The sequence below is a fragment of the Apodemus sylvaticus genome, chromosome 1, assembly GCF_947179515.1.
Source record: "Apodemus sylvaticus chromosome 1, mApoSyl1.1, whole genome shotgun sequence".
Classification (NCBI taxonomy): Eukaryota; Metazoa; Chordata; class Mammalia; order Rodentia; family Muridae; genus Apodemus; species Apodemus sylvaticus.
Genome location: NC_067472.1, coordinates 199,562,202 through 199,583,758, shown reverse-complemented (window position 1 = coordinate 199,583,758; position 21,557 = coordinate 199,562,202). Strand labels below are relative to the sequence as shown.

Below are 21,557 nucleotides of genomic sequence, written 5' to 3'. Positions count from 1 at the left end.
ACTATGAAAAGACCAAATCTGTGAATGATAGGGATAGGGATGGAGAAGAAACCCAGCTCAGCATTACAGAAAATATTTTTAACAAAATCATAAAAATTTCAAGTCTAAAGAAGGAAGTTCCTTTCAAGATACAAGAATCACAAAATCCAAAAATGCAGCACCAGAAAAGAAATTCCCCACAGGATATATTCAAAACACTAAGTGTGCAAAACAAATAAAGAATATTAAGTTCTTTAAGTTGTAAGGGGGAAAGACCAAGTAACATATGAATACTGCCTATTAGAATAACACCTGACTTCTCAATGGACACTCTCAAAACCAGAAGGGCTTAAATGGATGTTCTACAAACTGTAAGAGACCACAGATGTTGGCTTAGACTACTTTACTGAGAAAAACTCTCAGGTACAATAGAAAAAAGGAAAAACAATTCACAATAAAAATTTAAACATTTTCTACCTACAAATTAAGCTTTAACCTGACAAGTTTAGTCACACCCAAGAAGACACAAGAAATAAATAATACTTGTTCAGGACATCAAAGTGGGGGCACACATTATACCTGTTCACCACATCAAAGGAGGGGGCACACCACAACACCAAAAAACAGTAATCAATTTGCACTGTTCATTGATAACTGTCAATATTAATGATCTCAATTATTCCTCAATTAAAAAAGACTCAGATTAACAAACTAGATTAGGAAACAGAATTCATCCTTCAGGTACTTTTAAGACATGAACCTCACAGTCAAAGATAGACATCTCCTCAGAGTAAAAAGATAGAACAGGATATACCAAGCAAATGGTCACCCAGACAAATTAGTGAAGTAATGTCATAAATCAAATAAACCTAGCAGAAACATACAGAACATTTTACACAAACACAAAAGAATACACATTCTTCTCAGCAGCTCATGGAACATGCCCCAAAATTTACTGCGTACACAAATCGACTGGACACAAAGCAAGTCTAAACAACAGATATAAGAAAATCAAAATAATACCCTGCATCCTATCTGACTACCATATTGTCTGAACAACTATAAACAAGAGAAAGAATACAAAGTAGTGAAAACTAGGGCCAAGCCATGGTGGTACACACTTTTAATTCTAGACCTTGGAAGGCAGAAGCAAGGTGATCTCTTTGAGTTCAAGGTCAGCCTGGTCTACAGAATGAATTCCAGGGCAGACAGTATGATATAAAATGTCTTGTCTCAAAATACAATAATAATAATAAAATAATGATGATGATGATGGTGGTGGTGATGAGGGAAACTGAACAACTAGATGAAAACTGACTCAATACAGGAATCAAGACATTTGAAAGGTTTCAAAATTGAATAAAAATGAATACTCAGCAAACACAAACTTATGGGATACAATGGAGGCAGTTCTAAGAAACAAGATCATAGCACTAAGTACCTAAATAAAAAACCTGGAGTCTTCTCATACAAGTAACTTAGTAGCACTCTTCAAAGTTCTAGAACAAAAAGAAGAAATAACACCAGAAAAGAGAATACTGCAAGAAAAAAACAAACCCAGAGCTGAAATGATGAACTAGGAACAAGAGCAAGAATACAAAGAATCACTGAAATGAAGAGTCAGTTCTTTAAGAACAATCAACATTGACAATTATTTTGTTTCGTTTTTTGGTTTTTGGTTTGTTTGTGTTGTTGTTGTTTGAAGATAGGTTTCTCGGGCCTAGCCTTTGCTTTCCTAAAAGTAGCTTTGCAGACCAGGCTCGTCTCAAACTCAGATCCACCTGCCTCTGCCTCCTGAGTGTTGGGGTTAAAGGTGTGTTTCACCATTGCAACTTTTACAAAAAGCAATGAAAACGTGTAAAGAGAAGATCCAAATTAATAAAATTAGATATAAGGGTGCTGGAGACATGGCCCAATGATTCACAACACTGGCTGCTCTTCCAGAGGACCTTGGTTTGATTGATCCCCAGAACCTACATGGTGGCTCCCAATCATCTGAAACCAGTTCCAGGGAATCCAAAGCCCTCTTCTGAATCCATGCGCACTGCATGCATGTGGTGCACAGATAACATGCTGGCAGCATTTAAACAGACACACACAATATTAATAGTAATGATGCTAGTATTACTACTTCTAATAATATAAAGGAAGACTAAAGAACCAGTGTAATCACTTGTACCCTTTCAGATAATCGTATAATAAAAGTAGAAATAAATAGCAAGAGAAATTGCACAAAGATCTGAAGATCGAATTATACAATTTTGAACGAACAGTGTGCATCATTGCAGAAATCAAGAGGGAAATGTAGAAATTTCTGGTGTCAGATGATAATGGCTGTGATAATGTCCACATCTGCTTGAAAACTTTTAATGATTTTCCAGATAGTAAAGTTTCCTTTCTGATGTAGTTCAACTTGGGAAAACGCACATCTTCAGGCAGAGAATGAGCTCTTATTTACTTGGCTTAATCAATTACCGTGAGAATCACATTGTATCTGGGAGAGTAATGTTTTCCTTGGAGTGCATTAAAATGATGCACAGTAAACAAGGTCATTGACGCCATGGGAGGGAGAGTCCTCCTACCCGTCCCTTATTTAGTCATGGCTCCTGTTGGGCAGCCTTTCCAAGACACTTCGTGCCTGTGACGCTTCATGTCTGGGATTCACCCTGCCCTGTTCAAGGGTTTGTAGCACTCCACACTCAGAGCGAGAGGAGGTATGGCAACCTTCCCACTGTGTCTCTCTTCTCCTCTAGTCTACCATTCCATTTCCTACACCTTTCAGTACCTTACACTTTCGGGGTTTGGTTTTGTTTTTCAGATATGCTTTTCTCCTATTTTCTGTCCCTTTCTTACTTTTTTGTACACTACTTCTCTTGGACTCCATAAATGTATTTTCTTCTTTAATGTTTTGATTCATGTATTTTAGGTGTATGTTGGTTTGCCTACATGTATGTCTGTGAAGCACATGAGTGCAGTGCTCCAGGACCAGCAGAAGGTGTCTGATCCTCTAGAATTGGTCGTACAGACAGGTAAGAGCCTCCCTATGGTGATGGGAATGGAGCCCAGGCTCTCTGGAAGACCGGCCAGTGCTCTTAACCACTGATCCATCTCACACCCCCATGTTTTCCTTTGTTAATAATTTTGCATCTGATCCAATGATTCAGTCTCATGAGAACAACGCCCATCTGGAGTTTTACAATTCTAAAAATCTTTTAAGAATTTTTTTCTTATAGAATTTTGCACATTTCTCTTAAAGCCCCACATTGCCACAGGTGGTCATAGTGTAATCTTTTAACAGGCATTTGGAGTTTCCCAGCTGCTGTATACAACATTAGATCCTGGAGCTGTGTCTTTCCTTAGGGACAACAGTGCAGTCTCACGGAGGAATGTTAGTTTATTCTCTACGCTATTGCAGTTTTGTTTTTACTGTATGTCTGTTGCTTGCTATTGTTCTACTTTTATTTATTTAACTCCTTCACCTTAGACTTCATTTTAAATTTCCTCTTAAATATGCTATTATTTTCTCACATCTCGTATCTATTTTACACACACATTCCTATAGGAGACACACTGCAGGTTATTTTAGTAATGGATTATTTTCATTATGTGATTGCCAAGATTTGCATTCATTTTTACCTTGCTGGGAATCAGGAGGGTTTTCACTTTCTTTTGTGTGAGGCATGTGCATGTATGTGTGTGCTCACTTGTTCATGCATGTGTAAGGATAGACATTGGCATCATGTGTCTTCTTCTGTCTCCTCCAAATTGTTTGAGACAGGACCTCTTGCTCAACCTGGAGTACATCAGTTGTCTAGACTAGCTGGTCAGTGGCCTTCAGGGCTGCACCTGTCACCATCCTGCCCAGCCCAACACATTCAACCTTACATTGGGGATTGATAGCTGAACTCACTTTCTGCAACTTACATGAGAAGCACTTTATTCTCAGAGTTGGCTTTCCAGTCCTGTGATGTTTTTTATAACACAATATTGTGGTCATAGAATTTTGTCTACAACAAACTAAACCATTGATGATCCTTTCTTTAATGTTGGTTTCATGGCCACATTTATTCCTTAATGCATACGTGCCTGATGGCAAATGATTTCTGCTTTACTGTGACTGGGGCTTTCTCTAGCTCAAGTTTTTACACCCCATTGTTTCTTTTATCTTGATGCTAGATGACTTTAAGATTTTCCATCAAGGTGACCATTTCAGCACATACCTTCACTTGTAACACCAGGGATGCAGAGGTGGGCAGATGTCTGTGAGTTCAAGGACAGCCTGGTTTATATAGTGAGTTCCATGACAGCTAAAGCTACATACATAGTGAAACCCTGTCTCAAAAAATTCTGTCATATTGGTTATGATTGTTATACCTCCTATAATATTCTAAGATTGATTATGTATAGATGATATTACACATATTTCTATGCTCAAATTTAAGTTTTATCTTGCTGCAGAAAAAGGGTTGTTAACATGCAGGAAATGTGTTTCTCTAACCTTTGTTTTGTGAAATATAATTCATTTATGGTGAAAATTTCCTGTTACTTAAGTTAAAATTCTTCCTCCATTTTTTTATTTTGAATCTTTCTACATTTTCCTGAGAGTTGAATCTCATAACAGACAGTGTATGCGATGTTATAGACTAATTTTTCTGATATTCATTGGGACACTCCAGCTGCTGATCATATACAAAAGGGACCTTTCCCCTCTTAATTTATCTTGATGTATTTGCAGTGGTCTCAAGCAGTGAATCTTTCAGCACTTAGCTAATATGTGGATCTTTTTCCTTCTTTGTCCAACATGCCAACATGCAGAAAGTTTCATTTACAGAAAAAAAGAACATTTCCAATTTTGCTCTCAGTAAACTTTAAATAGCCTGTTGTAAATCATATGTGTCATCTGTATTTTGTGGACTGCGAGTGTGAGTGAATTGAAATTCTCACCCTTATTTTCCACACCTACATGTGTTTTTGTACAACTGGATAGCTCATCACTCACTTTTTGGACCACATCTGTATATTTGCTATGGTTTAATTTTTTTGTGATTTTTCTTTATGCTTGAGGATTTCACACATTCATACAATTAAATATGACAATATGATAATATTAATTTGAATTCATCACTTTTTTGCCATGTGGAAAGTCAGTTCCTTTTTTTTCTTTTCTTTTTTCTTTTTCTTTATCTGTTTATCTGTATTTAAATTCCATTTTCTTGTCAAAAATAGTGCATGTTAATTTTCTGTGATTTCATTGTCCTTTGATGGTATCTTCTGTGCTGGTCATAGAGTGAGTGTGTTCCATTTCTGTTCAGATGATAGTCTGGCATTCTATCCAATACTTCTTATTCTTAGCAGAAGCAAATGCTAAAGACATGGCTAGTGGAGGGAATTTTCAGGATTGTGCTAGAAGACAAACAAATGCAAAGTTGGGACATCTGAGGGTAGATACAGAACAAGGAGAAAGGATGAGTGAAAACAAATTTCTGCTGAACACTGAGGAGGGAAACATCAATCTGGGATAAAACTTGGGAAGCTGTGAGTGAATCCAAAGAAATCAATGTGTGTCTAAGAACCCCATAAGGCACGGAGAGCTGAGATGAGTTTTCCAAGCTTAGAGGACGGTGGGCACTGTTTGACTGTATAAGGTATATTAGCAGTACCCAAGTAATCACTCAAATCAGGCCCTCTGGTGGCATACTCCTCACAACCTGCCCCAAAGTTCTAGGTTCTCAAATGAAAGACAGTTAGCCTTTTTATTTTAATATGCCTCAAAAGCTCAACGCCTGTGCTACTTCCTAACCTCCACATGGCTACTCCGCCTCCCTCTGATATTCCCAAGTTATTACATACTAAATTCTCTATTCCATCTTTGCTGCCCTGCACCCAGTTGAGCCCCTCTTGGGGGCTGCTCTCTTCCTGGTCCGATATGGTAGCTATGCTCTTTGTCCTGCATATTCTCAGGCATGATTCCTTTAAATTCCTTCTCCACGCATAGTGGGTCTCCTTCCCCCTTCCCCTCTCTCCCTAGTCTGGGAATTCTAGCAGTCTTGCCTCTGCCTGCCCTGCCCAGCCACTGGTTGCCAGCACGTTAACTTATCAATCACAACTAACTGGGGGCAGGGTCCCTCAGTGTCTTAGGTAGGGACCTGCAGATTCTGTGCAAACAAAGTTGGGTACCAAAATAAATACAATATAAAGAGCATTAGGCCAAACCTACTACATTTCCCACGTCTTGCCCATTTTCCACTCTTTTTTATTAGATTATTTTCTTTATTTACATTTCAAATGTCATCACTTTTCCTGGCTTTCCCTCTGAAAACACCCTATCCCATTCCCCAAACCCCTGTCCACCAACCCACCCACTCCTGCTTCTGGGCCCTGGCATTCCCCTACACTGGGGAATCGAGCCTTCTCAGGACCATGGGCCTCTCCTCCCTTTGATGTCTGCTACATATGCACCTGGGTCCTTCCATGAGTACTCTTTGGTTGGTAGTTTAGATCCTGGGAGCTCTGGGGGGTAGTGGTTGGTTCATTTTGTTGTTCCTCCTATGGAGCAGCAAGCTCCTTCAGCTCCTTCAGCTCCTTCAGCTCCTTCCGTCCTTTCTCTAGCTCCTCCATTTGAGACCCTGTGCTCAGTCCAATGGTTGACTGAAAGCATCCACCTCTGTATTTGCCAGGTACTGGCAGAGCATCTCAGGAGACAGCTATATCAGGCTCCTGTCAGGAAGCACTTGTTAGAATCCACAATATTGTCTGAGTTTGGTGACTGTATATGGGATGGATCCCCAGTTGGGGAAGTCTCTTGGTGGTCTTCTCTTCAGGATATGCTCCACACTTGTTTATGTACCTCCTCCCATGAATGTTTTGTTCCTCCTTCTAAGAAGGACCAAACTATCTGTGATGGTTCACATATGATTGACCCAGAGAATGACCCTATTAGTAGGTATGGCCTTGGTAGAGTAGGTGTGTCACTGTGGGAGTGGGCTTAAGACCCTCCTCCTAGTTGCCTGGAAGTCAGTCTTCCACTAGCAGCATTTAGATGAAGATGTAGAACTCTCAGCTCCTCTTGCACCATATCTGTCTGGATGCTGCCATGTTTCTGCTCAATGACAATGGACTGAATCTCTGAGACTGTTAGCCACCCCCAATTAAATGTCTTTTATAAAACTTGTTGGTCATGGTGTCTGTTCTCAGCAGTAAAACCCTAACTCACACAGTATCCATACTCTGGTCGATTTTCTTGAGTTTTGTTTAGTCTGTGAATTGTATCTTGGGTATTCCAAGCTTCTCGGCTAATGTACACTTACCAGTGAGTGCATAACATGCGTGTTCCTTTGTGATTGGGTTACCTCACTCAGAATGATCTTTTCTAGTCCACCCATTTCCCTAAGCATTTCATAAGTAGTACTACATTTTGTAAATGTACCACATTTTTTTGTATCCATTCTTCTGTTGAGGGACATCTGGATTCTTGAAAGCTTCTGTCTGTTATAAATAAGGCTTCTATGAACATAGTGGAGCATATGCCATTTTTACAGGTTGGAGAATATTCTGGGTATACTCCCAGGAATGGTATAGCTGGCTCCTCAGGTAGTACTATGTACTATGTACAGTACTATGTCCAATTTTCTGAGAAAATTCCAAACTGATTTCCAGAGTGGTTGTACCATGTGCAATTCCACCAGCAATAGAGGATTGTTACTCTTTCTCCACATCCTCTCCAATATCTGCTGTTCCATGAATTTTTGATCTTAGCCATTCTGACTGGTGTGAGGTGGAATCTCAGGCTTGTTTTGGTTTGTATTTCCCTGGTGACTAAGAATGTTGAACAGTTCTTTAGGTGCTTCTCAGCCATTCAGTATTCCTCAGTTGAGAATTATTTGTTTAGCTCTGTACCCCATTTTAATAGGGTTATTTGGTTCTCTGTAGTCTACTTTCTTGAGTTCTTTGTGTATATTGGATATTAGCCCTCTGTTGGATGTAGGGTTGGTAAAGATCTTTTCCCAATTTGTTGGTTGCCATTTTGTCCTATTGACAGTGTCCTTTGCCTTACAGAAACTTTGTAATTTTATGAGGTCCCATTTGTCAATTCTTAATCTTAGAGTAATCTTGGTGTTCTGTTCAGGAAATTTCCCCCTGTGCCCATGTGCTCAAGGCTCTTCCCCAGTTTCTCTTCTATTAGTGTCAGTGTGTCTGGTTTTATGTGGAGGTCCTTGATCCATTTGGGCTTGAGCTTTGTACGAGGAGATAAGAATGTATCTATTTGCATTCTTCTGCATGCTAACCACCAGTTCAACAAGCGCTATTTGTTGAAAAGGTTATCTTTTTTCAACGGTATGTTTTTAGCTCCCGTTTGTCAATGATCAAGTGATCATAGGTGTGACCATTGATCTACCTGCCTGTCATTGTACCAATATCATGCTGTTTTTATTACCATTGCTCTGTAGTATTTCTTGAGGGCCAGGATGTTGATTCCTCCCGAAGTTCTTTTATTGTTGAGAATAGTTTTAGCTATCCTGTTTTTTGTTAGTCCAGATGAATATGGGAATTGCTCTTTCTAACTCTGTGAAGAATTGAGTTGGAATTTTCATGGGGATTGCATTGAATCTGTAGATTGCTTTTGTCAAAATGGCCATTTTTATAATATTAATCCCACCAATCCATGAACATGGGAGATCTTTCCATCTTCTGAGGCCTTCTTTAATTTCTTTTTTCAAAGACTTGAAGTTCTTGTCATACAGATCTTTCACTTGTTTTGTCAGGGTAACACTGAGATACTTTATATTGTTCATGACAATTGTGAAGGGTGTCATTTCTCTCATTATTATCCTGTTTATCCTTCGAATAAAGGAAGGTTACTTATTTTTTTTGAGCTAATTTTATATCCAGCCACTTTGCTGAAGTTGTTTATTAGCTGTAGGAGTTCTCTGATGGAGTTTTTTTTTGGGGGGGGGGTTATTTAAGTATACTATCATATCATCTCCTAATAGTGATACTTTGATTTCTACCTTTTCAATTTGTATCCTTTTGACCTCCTTTTGTTGTCTAATTTCTCTAGCTAGAACTTCAAATATTATACTGAATGGATAGGAAGAGAGAGGGCAGCCTTGTCTAGTCACTTATTTTAGTGGGATTGTTTCAAGTTTCTCTCCATTTCATTTGATGTTGGGTACTTGTTTACTGTATATTTCTTTTTCTATATTTATGTATGAACCTTGAATTCTTGATCTTTCCAAGACTTTTAATGTGAATGGATGCTGAATTTTGTCAAAGGCTTTTTCAGCATCTAATAAAATGACCATGTGTTTTTTGAGCTTGTTTATGTAGTGGATTAGATTGATGGATTTCCTTGTATTGAATCATCTCTGCATCCCTGGGATGAAGCCTACTTTAGTGTGATGAATGATCATTTTGATGTGTTCTTGGATTCGGTTGGCAAAAATTTTATTTAGTATTTTTGCATCAATATTCATAAGGGAAATTGGTCTGAAATTCTCTTTGTTTGTTGGATCTTTGTGTGGTTTTGGTATCAGCGTAATTGTGGCTTTGTAGAACAAGTTGGGTAGTGTTCCTTCTGTTTCTATTTTGTGGAATAGTTTGAAGAGTATTGATGTTAAATCTTCTTTGAAGATCTGATAGAATTCTGCACTAAAACCATCTGGCTATCTCCCTGTGCCACCTGGGTATGAAGCCCTCCGTCTTGCCCACTTTAAAAGACTCTTTTCTCTCAGATATAAATTGAACATAACTATGACAATTATGTAAATTATAACTTATGATATACACTTAACACCTCGTCCATCAATTTTGTCCATTTAAATATAGTATTCTATTATCTATCCTAACTTAGTGAGATTATAATTTTGTGTCTGAGTTAAGTTGATTTTTAACTTGTATTACCATCTGAAAACCATTCTTTCAAATCTAGAACATCTATTTTAATTCTAAACAAGTTAAGCTTGATTATGAGACTATACTATACCTAGTCTTCAAACCCTCCAGAAATCTGAGAGTACATATTACCTGACTATGTATGAAGCACAAAGACATAGCTTCCAACTTAAATAGCTGACTGCCTTGACAGTCTCCCATTTCCTCATAACATTGCATCATCTGTGCTTAGCCTTCTGGCCCAGAAACATATAACAGACCTTATGCAAAGTAGGAATTATGAAGAACTATTTTATCCTGTCTTTGCAGAGCTAAGCTGTTGATTATCCCGCATTATATGTCCTTTCCTGGACAGTATTTTTTGTCTGTAGATGAATTATAGCAATTTTTGCCCAGTGGCTGGCTTGTCACAATCGGAGTAACTCTATATGGAAATAATGATGTTCAATATCTCCTCTGAAGTAGGATGGGTGTACTCAGAAGAGCAGACCTGTCTCCTAGTCAAAAGGTTTATCAATAAAGAAATGATTGTAAGTCTTACATTGTGTGGATCACTGACATTTTTGAAAGCCATCTATCTACATATATAGCATAACTGAATTGTCAAATAATGATTACTCCTATGTATTTACTCCTTGAATAATATTGAAAACACTTTATTGTAATTAAATCAGAGTCTTATACCACCATGATTTATTATCTGACCTGTATTATGTAATCATATTAAACAGTTTGTAATAGTAAATTTTAGAAGGACTGCGTTTAAGCCTTGTGTTCTTGAATGACTTGTGGGAATGTATTACTATTACTAAATTTACACTTAAAGAAAACATTTTATAACCATCATCTTACATTAATGAAAATATCTAAATTTTGACATAAAATTGAAGTTATATTTTCTTAAATCGGTGCAAAATTTATATATTGATACAAGTTTAAAATATCACTGGTATATATCTTTGTATATCGATGCAAAATTTGAAATTAATTTTGTTACTTAGATAAGCATTGTGTCTATACATCACATTCCTTAAGTAATTCAAATGTTGTTCCCTGACACTGTACTAGGTACTCATAGTGATTATTGGTATGTAACAAGAATTGAGACCAGCACATTGGAAAAAGTCCAACAGACCTTGTCAGTATAAGAGAGACTGTTGGGGAATCCATAAATATCCAGCAAAGAACAAAGGTTTGTATTTCAGGTAACAAAAATAATTAGATAAGTGGAGGAATGTGTCTAAAGTTAATATATAGCAAGTTCACACACATACACCCAAATCCACACAACATGGGTGGCATAACAATACTGTGAAGTTCAAGATCAGCGTTCATGAATCTTGTGTCATTGTCATTCTCTGTGTAACTGTGGCTTTGAGAACTCTGCCTCTATAACACAAATACAAAAGAACCTTCAAGCAGAAATAGCATCCTGACTTTGTAACAATAAAATATTCAAAGCTTTGTTAGAGTGGGTTTATCAATCAAAACCAGCTTGATTCATTTGGTCACCAAATATCACAGAAAACACATTTTTGCGAAGATGTGCCCAATAAAATGGGATATGTAGTCTTGCCCTGGCCTTTGTGTTCTGCCTTAGAGTTCCCAACTCTAAGTTGTGAGCAAAATAAATAGATAAAATGAATTGATATGCCTCAGAACATTGCTAGTCAGCATGTAGAGTAGAATGAGAGGCAAAGAGTCCAATATGGAAAGTCTAAGAATTTAGTCATCACTAAGTTGATAGAAATGTATGTGCAGCCCAAATACTAAAATCAAGTACACACATTACTCTGTATGTGTTAGAAGCAAATGTTGTAAACATGAAAACATTGATACTTAGGTTAAAGAAATAGTATTGACTGATGAATAGAAATTTATTGGAGCTGGAGGGATGGCTCAACAGTTAAAGACCAATAGCTGCTCTTCCAGAGATTCACGGTCTGATTCAGAGGCATGTATATAATGTAGACATGCAGACAAAACAGTCATACACATAGAATACATAATTTTTAAATTCCTCATAACATGCAAATTTGACTTTCACATAGGTCAATGCATCCTTCTGCCTGACATAACAGAAATAAGGATGTTTGGGTAGATTTGACTCTTTACTACTCTCAACACCTAATTCTAACTTCTAAGATGCTCAAGAATCCTAGGATTGTAGTTGCTAAAGTGTCATCTCTGGACCTAACAAAGAAAGGAATTGTATATTTCTTCAGTCAGTTGTGGTGCACAACTTAGATCCCAGTACTTGGGAGGTAGAGGTAGTTGGATCTCTGTGAGTTCAATGCCAGCCTGGACTACAGAGCAAGTTCTGTACAGAGCAACACAGAGAATCCCTGACTTCAAAAAGAAGAAGCAAAGAGAAATAAGAGGAGGAGGAAGAGGAAGAGGAGGAGGAGGAAGAAAGGAAAGAAAAGAGTTGGACATTTCATCACTTCTCTTTGCTCCTGAGCTGTCATTCAGTATATTTTTCTACAAACGCCGTTTTAAAATTGTTTTAAAATACAGACCATTCATTTGGTACTCTAGACCTAACAAACCTGAGCCACTTTTACATCATGGTTCCAAATGACACCGTCTTCCAGATCTTTCTGATATTCCAGTTTTGTCTTGGTGTCATAGGGAACTCATTACTGTTAATGTTATATATATACAGTTTCTTCCTCAGGCCTCATTCCAAAAAGTTGATAGATTCAGTTTTCATGCACCTGACAATAGTTAATATGTCAACGATCATGTTCACATTGATTAAAGATATCATGTTATCCTTTGGAGTACCCAATTTTCTGGACGATATTGGTTGTAAGGCAGTTTTGTTTTCATTCAGAGTCAGCCGGGGTCTGTCCATCTGCACCACCTCTGTTCTAAGCACATTCCAAGTCATCACCATCACTCCCAGCAGTTCTAAGTGGGCCTCCTGGCTGAAGCCTCGACTCTCCACATGGATTCTTTCTTCCTTACTTTGTTCCTGGCTTATTAACCTACTTATCTATGGGTATATGGTTAAAATGGTAATAGCCAAAACCAATAAAACTCAAGTTGGCTATGGATATTCAGATGGTTACTGTCAAAACAAGCACTTTGGGAACCAAAACTCAGGGTCATTTAATACCATTATTATCACTCACGATCTCTTCTTTGTGGCCATCATGATGTGGGCCAGCCTCTACATGGTGATTTTCCTCTACAGACACCGCAAGAGAGCCCAGCATCTCCACAGCCAAAGCCTTTCCTCCCAGCCATCTCCTGAGCGCAAGGCCACTCACAGCATCCTATCTCTGGTGAGCTGCTTTGTGTTAATTTATTGGTTGAACAACTCCATCACCCTTTATGGGTTTTATACAAAAGAAAAAATTCCAAGACTGGAGTCGATTAATGCGATTTTTACAACATGCTACCCAACCATCTGCCCTTTTTTACTCATGAGGAATAACAAAGTTATTTTGCAATTCACTTCTTCATTTTCTGTACTGAGAATGACCTGTTTTCAAAGTTCATCCCATGGCTGAACTGAACACCACACTTTTTTGGCGTTTAAACACTGTCTTAATGATTTTTCATGGAATAAAAAATTTGAATGTGGACCTTGAATACCCGAACAGATCTTAGTTATAATTCAGATATTCTGTACACTATTACAAATTCAGGTAATTAACATTTTTCTTGAATATCCATGTGCATAATTTTAGTAATTTTAATATTCATTACTCACTCCAACTATGACACTTTGTCCAAAATGAACATATTTTAAATATTTTGAGCAATTTTTTTTCTGATTTTTTTCTATTTAAATACTTATAATAAAAGTTTGGAAATATCATTTGGAGCTTGGGTTATGTGTTTTATGGTGTTTTTTGTTCTATGAAACACCTTTTAAACATTGAACAAATTTCTGTTTCTTAAGTACCAACTACCAGAAATATTGCTGTGGGTGGGACTCTTATGTGTAACAAATAGTAGTTATCCAATGGCTGTCCTTTTACCATAGCTGACTTTGAGTCATCAATAATTATTTATACTATTTTATTATTTTTAGTTATTTCTTTTATTTTTGAAATTATGGCATAGTTAGATAATTTTCCTCTTCCTTTTCCTCTTGCAGACTCTGCTGTGTGCTTGTTCTTGCACTCTTTCAATTTCATGGCCTTTTCCCTTAATTGTTATGTATGTGTTTGTGTGTGTGTGTGTGTGTGTGTGTGTATGTGTGTGTGTGTGCATGCAAGTGTGGAGGTATTCCTAAACACATAAATGCTTCCTACTCTTTATATTGTGGCAACAATTAATGAAAAAAGAGGCCATGAATTTTAAAGAATAACTTCCAGTTGTTTCTACACACGCAGGAGAGCCTGAGTGTGAGCCCCAGCACCCAGGTAAAGACCAAGCCACTGGAGCTTGTGTTTTAGCTGCAGCTATAGGAACGTGAAGACAGCAGGATTTCTGGTTTTACCAGGACAGTCAGCATAGACTAACTGATGACACTCAGGACCCACGGGAGATCTTGTCTCGGGAGGGAACAAGGAAGAGGGCTCATAAAGGATGTAAGGCTGGAAAACAAGGGAGAGCTCTGTGAGCGTGAACTACTGGACAGGACATCGCTGTGCAAGCAGAAACTCACGGTACTTATAGTGACCTTCACAAGATCAAGCCACTAAAAAATCCCAGCATGGCATCCTATGGCTGATGGAAACAAATGCAGAGACCCACAGGTAAACATTAGACTGAGTTTAAGAGTCTTGTGGAAGAGTGAGGGACAGGATTGAGGGAGTGGAAGGGGTCAAGGCCACCACAAGACTGACAGAGTCAACTAACTGGAGCCCATGGGGCTCACAGAGACTGAACCACCAAGGGAGCAGCATGCAAGTGCTGGATCTAGACCTGTGTCACATGTGTAGCAGATGTGCAGCTTGGTCTTCATGAGCTCCCTAACAATTGGGGCAGGGCTCTCTCTGACTCTGTTCCCTGACTTTCCATCCCCTTCCCTTAGCTGGACTGGCTTGTCAGACCTCAGTAGGAAAAGTTGTGCAAGATGATGTGCCAGAGTGGTTTGGGATCCATGGGAGTTTCTTCTTCTCTGTGGAGAAGGGGAGGAATAATTGGTGGAGTGGTTTTTGAGGGTATGACTGACAAAGATGCTGAGATCAGAATGTAAACTCAATAAATAAATAAATAAATAAATAAATAAATAAATAAATAAGAAAAATTTCAGCATGGGGGTTACACATGTGTTACCATCCCTTAATAATAAGCTACTGACCTCTCTTCTCACCTCTACTGGCACTAGCCACAAATGTGGTACACATACATTCATTCAGGCAAAATATTCAAATGCAGGAAATAAAAAAAAAAACAAACATAAGAAAAGAGTTCTCTTCTGGCTGCCTTTTGCACCAGGGAGCCAGGTGGCTTCACATCCTTCAGTGCAAGGCCTGCCAGGAGAGAGGGATCTCCTAGTAGTGCTTTCACTTCTGAGCACAGAGATGAGATCTCCGCCTTCTCTCTGGAGGGGAACAGCTAGGAGCATACCAGGGCATAAGATCAGTGGAGTTGCTGGGACAAGAGTCTTCTATTCACCACTTGTAGTAGGGATCCAGGCACTTCCACAGCCTTCTGTGCACAGACCCTGTCAGAAGAGAGTTGGTTTCCCAGGAGTACAGACACAGGCTTACAGGGCCACAGGAGGGACAAGCTCCAGCCAGAGGCAGCTAGACCAACTAACACCAGAGATAACCAGATGGTGAAAGGCAAGCACAAGAACCCTGTCAACAGAATCCAAGGCTATTTGGCAACATCAGAACCCAGTTCTCTCACCACAGCAAGTCCTGGATATCCCAACACACTAGAAAAGCAAGAGCTACATTTAAAATCATATCTTATGATGCTGATAGAGGACTTCAAGAAGGACATTAATAACTCCCTTAAAGAAATACAGGAGAACATGGGTAAACAGGCAAAAGCACTTAAAGAGGAAACACAAAAATCTCTAAAAGAATTATAGGAAAACACAAACAAATAAGTGAAGGAACTGAACAAAACCATTCAGGATCTAAAAATGGAAGTAGAAAAAAATGAAGAAATTACAAAGGGAGACAACTGTGGAGACAGAAAGCTTTGGAAAGAAGTCAGAAGTCATAGACCAATAACAGAATACAAGAGACAGAAGAAAGAATCTCAGGTGCTGAAGATACCAAAGAAAACATTGACTCTACAGTCAAAGAAAATTCAAAATGCAAAAGTCGTGTAACCCAAAACATCCAGGAAATCCCGCACACAATGAGAAGACCAAATCTAAGGATTATAGGTATAGAAGAGAGTGAAGATTTACAACTTAAAGGACCAGTTAATATCTTCCAAAAATTATAGAAGAAAACTTCCCTAACCTAAGGAAAGAGATGCCTACAAACATACAAGAAACCTACAGAACTCCAAACAGATTGGACCAGAACAGAAATTCTTCCCATCTCATAATAATCAAAACACTAAATGCACTAAACAAAGAAAGAATATTAAAAGCAGTAAGGGAAAAAGGTCAAGTAACTTATAAAGGCAAACTTATCAGAATTACACCAGACTTCTCAACGAAGACAATGAAAGCTAGAAGATCCTGGGCAGATCTCATACAGACCCTAAGAGAACACAAATGCCAACCCAGACTACTATACCCAGCAAAACTCTCAATCACCATATATGGAGAAACCAAGTTATTCCACTATAAAACCAAATTTACACAGTATCTTTCCACAAATCCAGCCCTACAAAGGATAATGGATGGAAAATTCCAACACAAGTAGGGAAACTACCTCCTAGAAAAAGCAAGAAAGTAATCTTCTTCCAAAAAACCCAAAATAAAGTAACCACACAAATATATCACCAAAAATAACAGGAAGTAACAATCACTATTCCTTAATATCTCTTAACATCAATTGACTCAGTTAACCAATAAAAAGGCATAGACTAACAGTAGTATTTTTCATGTAAATCTTCAATTTTATCAAAAATATTTGTAATTCCTCTTCCAATTAATATAGTAATGTTTTTATGTCTACCATTTTATCTGTATTATTTTCCATGATAATCTTCAATTTTAACATGTTTTCTATATATTCTTCAATTTTATCAGAAATATTTTCTATGCAAATTGTCAATTTTATTAGAAAATGTTTATAATTCCACTTTCAATCAACATAGAAATATTTTTATGCCTACTATTTTATCTGTATAATTTCCATGAAATAGTCAATTTCAACATTTTTCTACATATTCTTGAATTTCATCAGGGATATTTTCCATGTAGATCTTCAATTTTATCAGAAAAATGTTTTTTCCACTTTCAATCAACTTAGAAATATTTTTATGCCTACCATTTTATCTGTGTAATTCTCCATGATAATCTTCAATTTTAACATATTATTTTATGTTTTTCTGCAATTTTATCAGAAATATTTTCCACATAAATCTTCAATTGTATCATAAAATGTTTCTACTTATGTCTATCATTTTACTATTTAATTTTCCATGAAAATTGTCAATTTTAAAATGTTTTTCTTTATATTTTTTCAATTTTGTCAAATATTTTCCATGTAAATCTTAAATTTTATCATAAAATGTTTTTACTTCCTTTTTCAATAATAACAAGAGAAAATATCTCTATAAGATCCAGTTTTAAGGCATTTTCTTATTTAGTGAGTGATGGGGAAGGGCCCATCACACTGTGAGTAGAAGCATCCCTGGACTGGTGGTCCTGAGTTCTGGGAGAAAGCACTCTGAGCAAGTCACGAGTAGCAAACATTCCACGGCCTCTGTATCAGCTTCTGCCTCCAGGTTCCAGCCCCGCTTGAGTTCCTGTCCTGACTTCCTTCGATGATCAACAGTGATGTGGAAGTGTTAGCCAAATAAACGCTTTCCTCCACAAAAAAAGAAAAGAAAAGAGTTCCAAGGGGCTCAATAGATGGCTCATCCTTTAAGAGCACCTTCTCTCTTCAGAGGATGCAGGTTCAGTTCCCAGAACCCACGTGCGGGCTCACAGCAGCCACGTTTGCTTCTGGTTCTTTGTTTTTGTTTTGGAGAGAGAGAGAGAGAGAGAGAGAGAGAGAGAGAGAGAGAGAGAGAGAGAGAGACAGAGACAGAGACAGAGACAGAGACAGACAGAGACAGACAGAGACAGAGACAGAAAGAGAGAGCAAGAGCAAGTATGCATCAAGGTGAGTGGGTAGGGATGTAGGAAGAATCTTGGAGTTGGTGGAAAGGAAAAAAATAATGAATACATATTGTATGAAAAAAGGCTACATAGAGAAACTCTGTCTCAATAAACCAAATAATGATGATTATGATATTATTATTAATTATTATTATTATTATTATGTTTAAAACCCAAGCAGGGATGAGAGAGAGGCTCCTGAAGACCCAGTTGTACATTGGCAGTTGATGGCTACTATGAGAGGAGAGTCATTTTGTTTAGACCTCTGGCCCCCAGCAGACTGCTCAAGCCCCAGAGAATGGCTTCAGACCCATGAGCACATGACCACACTGAAGAGGTGAAATGAGTTATAAGTTTTAAAAAAGAAAGCACATGAAGTTAAGAAAGAAATGTGTTGGCCATCTTTGCTCCTGTGACCAAGCAGACAGGTCAGACAGGTACGCAGGGAACACCAGAGTGAAAGATCGCTTCAAACACTGCCTGCCAGGACTCCACCTGCACCCAGGATCTTGGCAGCGCCACAGCGGTCTGGGCACCTATCCTGCTAGGGAGCATCTGACCTGCAGGGAGTCCCATGGTCAGAGGGAGTCCTGCATTCAGAGGTGAGGCTGCCACCATCTTTGCTCCTGTGACCAAGCAGCCAGCTCAGCCAGGTACCCAGGGAACACCAGAGTGAAAATTTGCTCTGGACACAGCCCACCAGGACTCCCCCTGCACCCAGGAGCTCGGCAGATTCACAGTCAGCCAGCTGGGCACCTAACCTGCCGTGGGTTGTCTGCTCTGCAGGGAGGCAGTCAGAGGGAGTCCTGCACTTTGAGGCGAGGTGCCACCATCTTTGCTCCTATGACAGTGTGGAGGGGCAGACTGGTAGGCAGGGATCACCAGAGTAGAGGATCACATGGGACCCCACCCCCACCAGGACTCCGCCTGTACCCAGGAGCTTGGCAGCACCACAGAAATCTGTGCCAGGGGAAAGCAGGTCACCCAAGGTTGCTTAGATAGGCTTGCAGGCAAACAGGAGGGGCAGGAGATTTGGATTTAAAATCACAGGTCATGATGTTGATGGAGGGCTTCATGGAGGGCTTCAAGAAGGACATAAATAACTTTCTTAAAGAAATACAAGAGAACACAAGTAAACAGGGAGAAGCCCTTGAAGAACTAAGGGAAAACACAACAAAACAGGTGAAGGAATTAAACAAAGCCATCCAGGATCTAAAGATGGAGGTTGAAACAATAATGAAATTACAAAGGGAAACAACTCAGGACACAGAAAACCTAGGAAAGAAGTCAGTAGTCATGGATCCAAGCATCAACAACCGAATACAAGAAAAAAAAAAAGAGAGAGAATCTTAGGTGCAGAAGATACCATAGAAAGCATTGATACAACAGTAAAAGAAAAATGAAAAATACAAAAAGCTCCTGACCCCAGATATCTAGGAAATCCAGGCCAAAATGAGAAGACCAAACGTAAGGATTACAGGTAAAGAAGAGAATGGACCAATAAATGTCTTCAACAAAATTATAGGAGAAAACTTCCCTAACCTAAAGAAAGAGATGCCCTTGAACATACAAGAAGCCTACAGAACTCCAAATAGATTTGACCAGAAAAGAAATTCCTCCCATCACATAATAATTAATGTATATTAATTAATTAAGTAATAATAAATGTAAAACAAAATGTAAAAACAAAGAAAAATATTAAAAGCAGTAAGGGGAAAAGGTCAAGGAACATATAAAGGCAGACCTATCAGAACTACACCAGACTTCTCACCAGAAACTATGAAAGCCAGAAGAGCCTGGGCAGATGTCATGCAGACCCTAATGGAGCACAAATGCCAGCCCAAACATTGCTATATTCAGCAAATCTCTCAATTACCATAGATGGAGAAACCAAGGTATTCCATGACAAAAAGAATTTTACACATTTTCTGAGGTCTTCTTCGATTTCCTTCTGCAGAGACCTGAAGTTGTGGTCATACAGATCTTTCACTTGTTTGGTTAAAGTCACACCAAGATACTTTATATCGTTTGTGGCTATTGTGAAGGATGTCATTTCCCTAATTTCTTTCTTAGCCTGTTTATCCTTTGAGTATAGGAAGGGTACTGATTTGCTTGAGTTGATTCTATAACCAGTCACTTTGGTGAAGTTGTTTATCTGCTTTAGGAGTTCTCTGGTGGAGTTTTTTGGTCACTTAAGTAGACTATCATATCAACTGCAAATAGTGATAGTTTGACTTCTTCCTTTCCAATTTGTATCCCTTTGACCTCCTTATGTTGTCTAATTGCTCCAGCTAGAACTTCAAGTACTATATTAAAAAGATATGGAGAGAGGGGGCAGCCCTGTCTAGTCCCTGATTTTAGTGGGATTGCTTCAAGTTTCTGTCCATTTAGTTTGATGTTGGCTACCGGTTTGCTGTATATTGCTTTTACTAAGTTTAGGTAGGGGCCTTGAATTCCTGTTCTTTCCAAGACTTTTAGCATGAAAGGATGCTGAATTTTGTCAAATGCTTTTTCAGCATCTAATGAAATGATCATGTGGGTTTTTTCTTTGAGTTTGTTTATATAGTGGATTGCATTGATGGATTTCCGTACATTGAACCATCCCTGCATCCCTGGGATGAAGCCTACTTGATCATGGTGAATGATCGTTTTGATGTGTTCTTGAATTCGATTGGCAACAATTTTATTGAATATTTTTGCCTCGATATTCATAAGGGAAATTGGCCTGTAGTTCTCTTTCTTTGTTGGATCTTTGTGTGGTTTTGGTGTCAGTGTAATTGTGGCTTTGTAGAACGAGTTTGGTAGAGTTCCTTCTGTTTCTATTTTGTGGAATAATGTGAAGAGCATTGGTGTTAGGTCTTCATTGAAGGTCTGACAGAATTCTGCATGAAAACTATCTGGTCCTGTGCTTTTTTTCATTGGAAGGCTTTCTATGACCCCTTCTCTTTCTTTAGGGGTTATGGGACTGTTTAAATGATCTATTTGATCCTGATTTAATTTTGGCATTTGGTATCTGTCTAGGAAATTGTACATTTCGTCTGGATTTTCCAGTTGTGTTGAGTGTAGGCTTTTGTAGTAGGATCTGATGATTTTTTGAATTTCCTCAGTTTCTGTTGTTATATCTCCCTTTTCATTTCTGATTTTGTTAATTTGGACACTGTCTCTGTGCACTTTGGTTAGTCTGGCTAAGGGTTTATCTGTTTTGTTGATTTTCTTAAAGAAACAGCTCCTGTTTTTTTGGTTTTTTTTTTTTTTTTTTTTTTTTTTTTTGGATTCTTTGTATGGTTCTCTTTGTTTCTACTTGATTGATTTCAGCACTGAGTTTGATGATTTCCTGACTTCTCCTCCTGGGTGAATTAGCTTCTTTTTTATTCCAGGGCTTTCAGGTGTGCTGTTAAGATGCTAGTATATGCTCTCTCCCGTTTCTTTTTGGAGGCACTCAGGGCTATGAGTTTTCCTCTTAGCACTGCTTTCATTGTGTCCC

At 38.4% G+C, this 21,557-nt stretch overlaps 1 protein-coding gene across 1 annotated transcript; it reads left to right on the top strand.

Annotated features, from left to right (window-relative positions):
• Window positions 1–12,437: 12,437 nt before the first annotated feature.
• Window positions 12,438–13,388, top strand: LOC127683662 (vomeronasal type-1 receptor 4-like). Its single transcript, XM_052180959.1, has one exon. It carries the CDS (start codon window positions 12,438–12,440, stop codon window positions 13,386–13,388), a length of 951 nt encoding a protein of 316 aa, XP_052036919.1.
• Window positions 13,389–21,557: the final 8,169 nt, after the last annotated feature.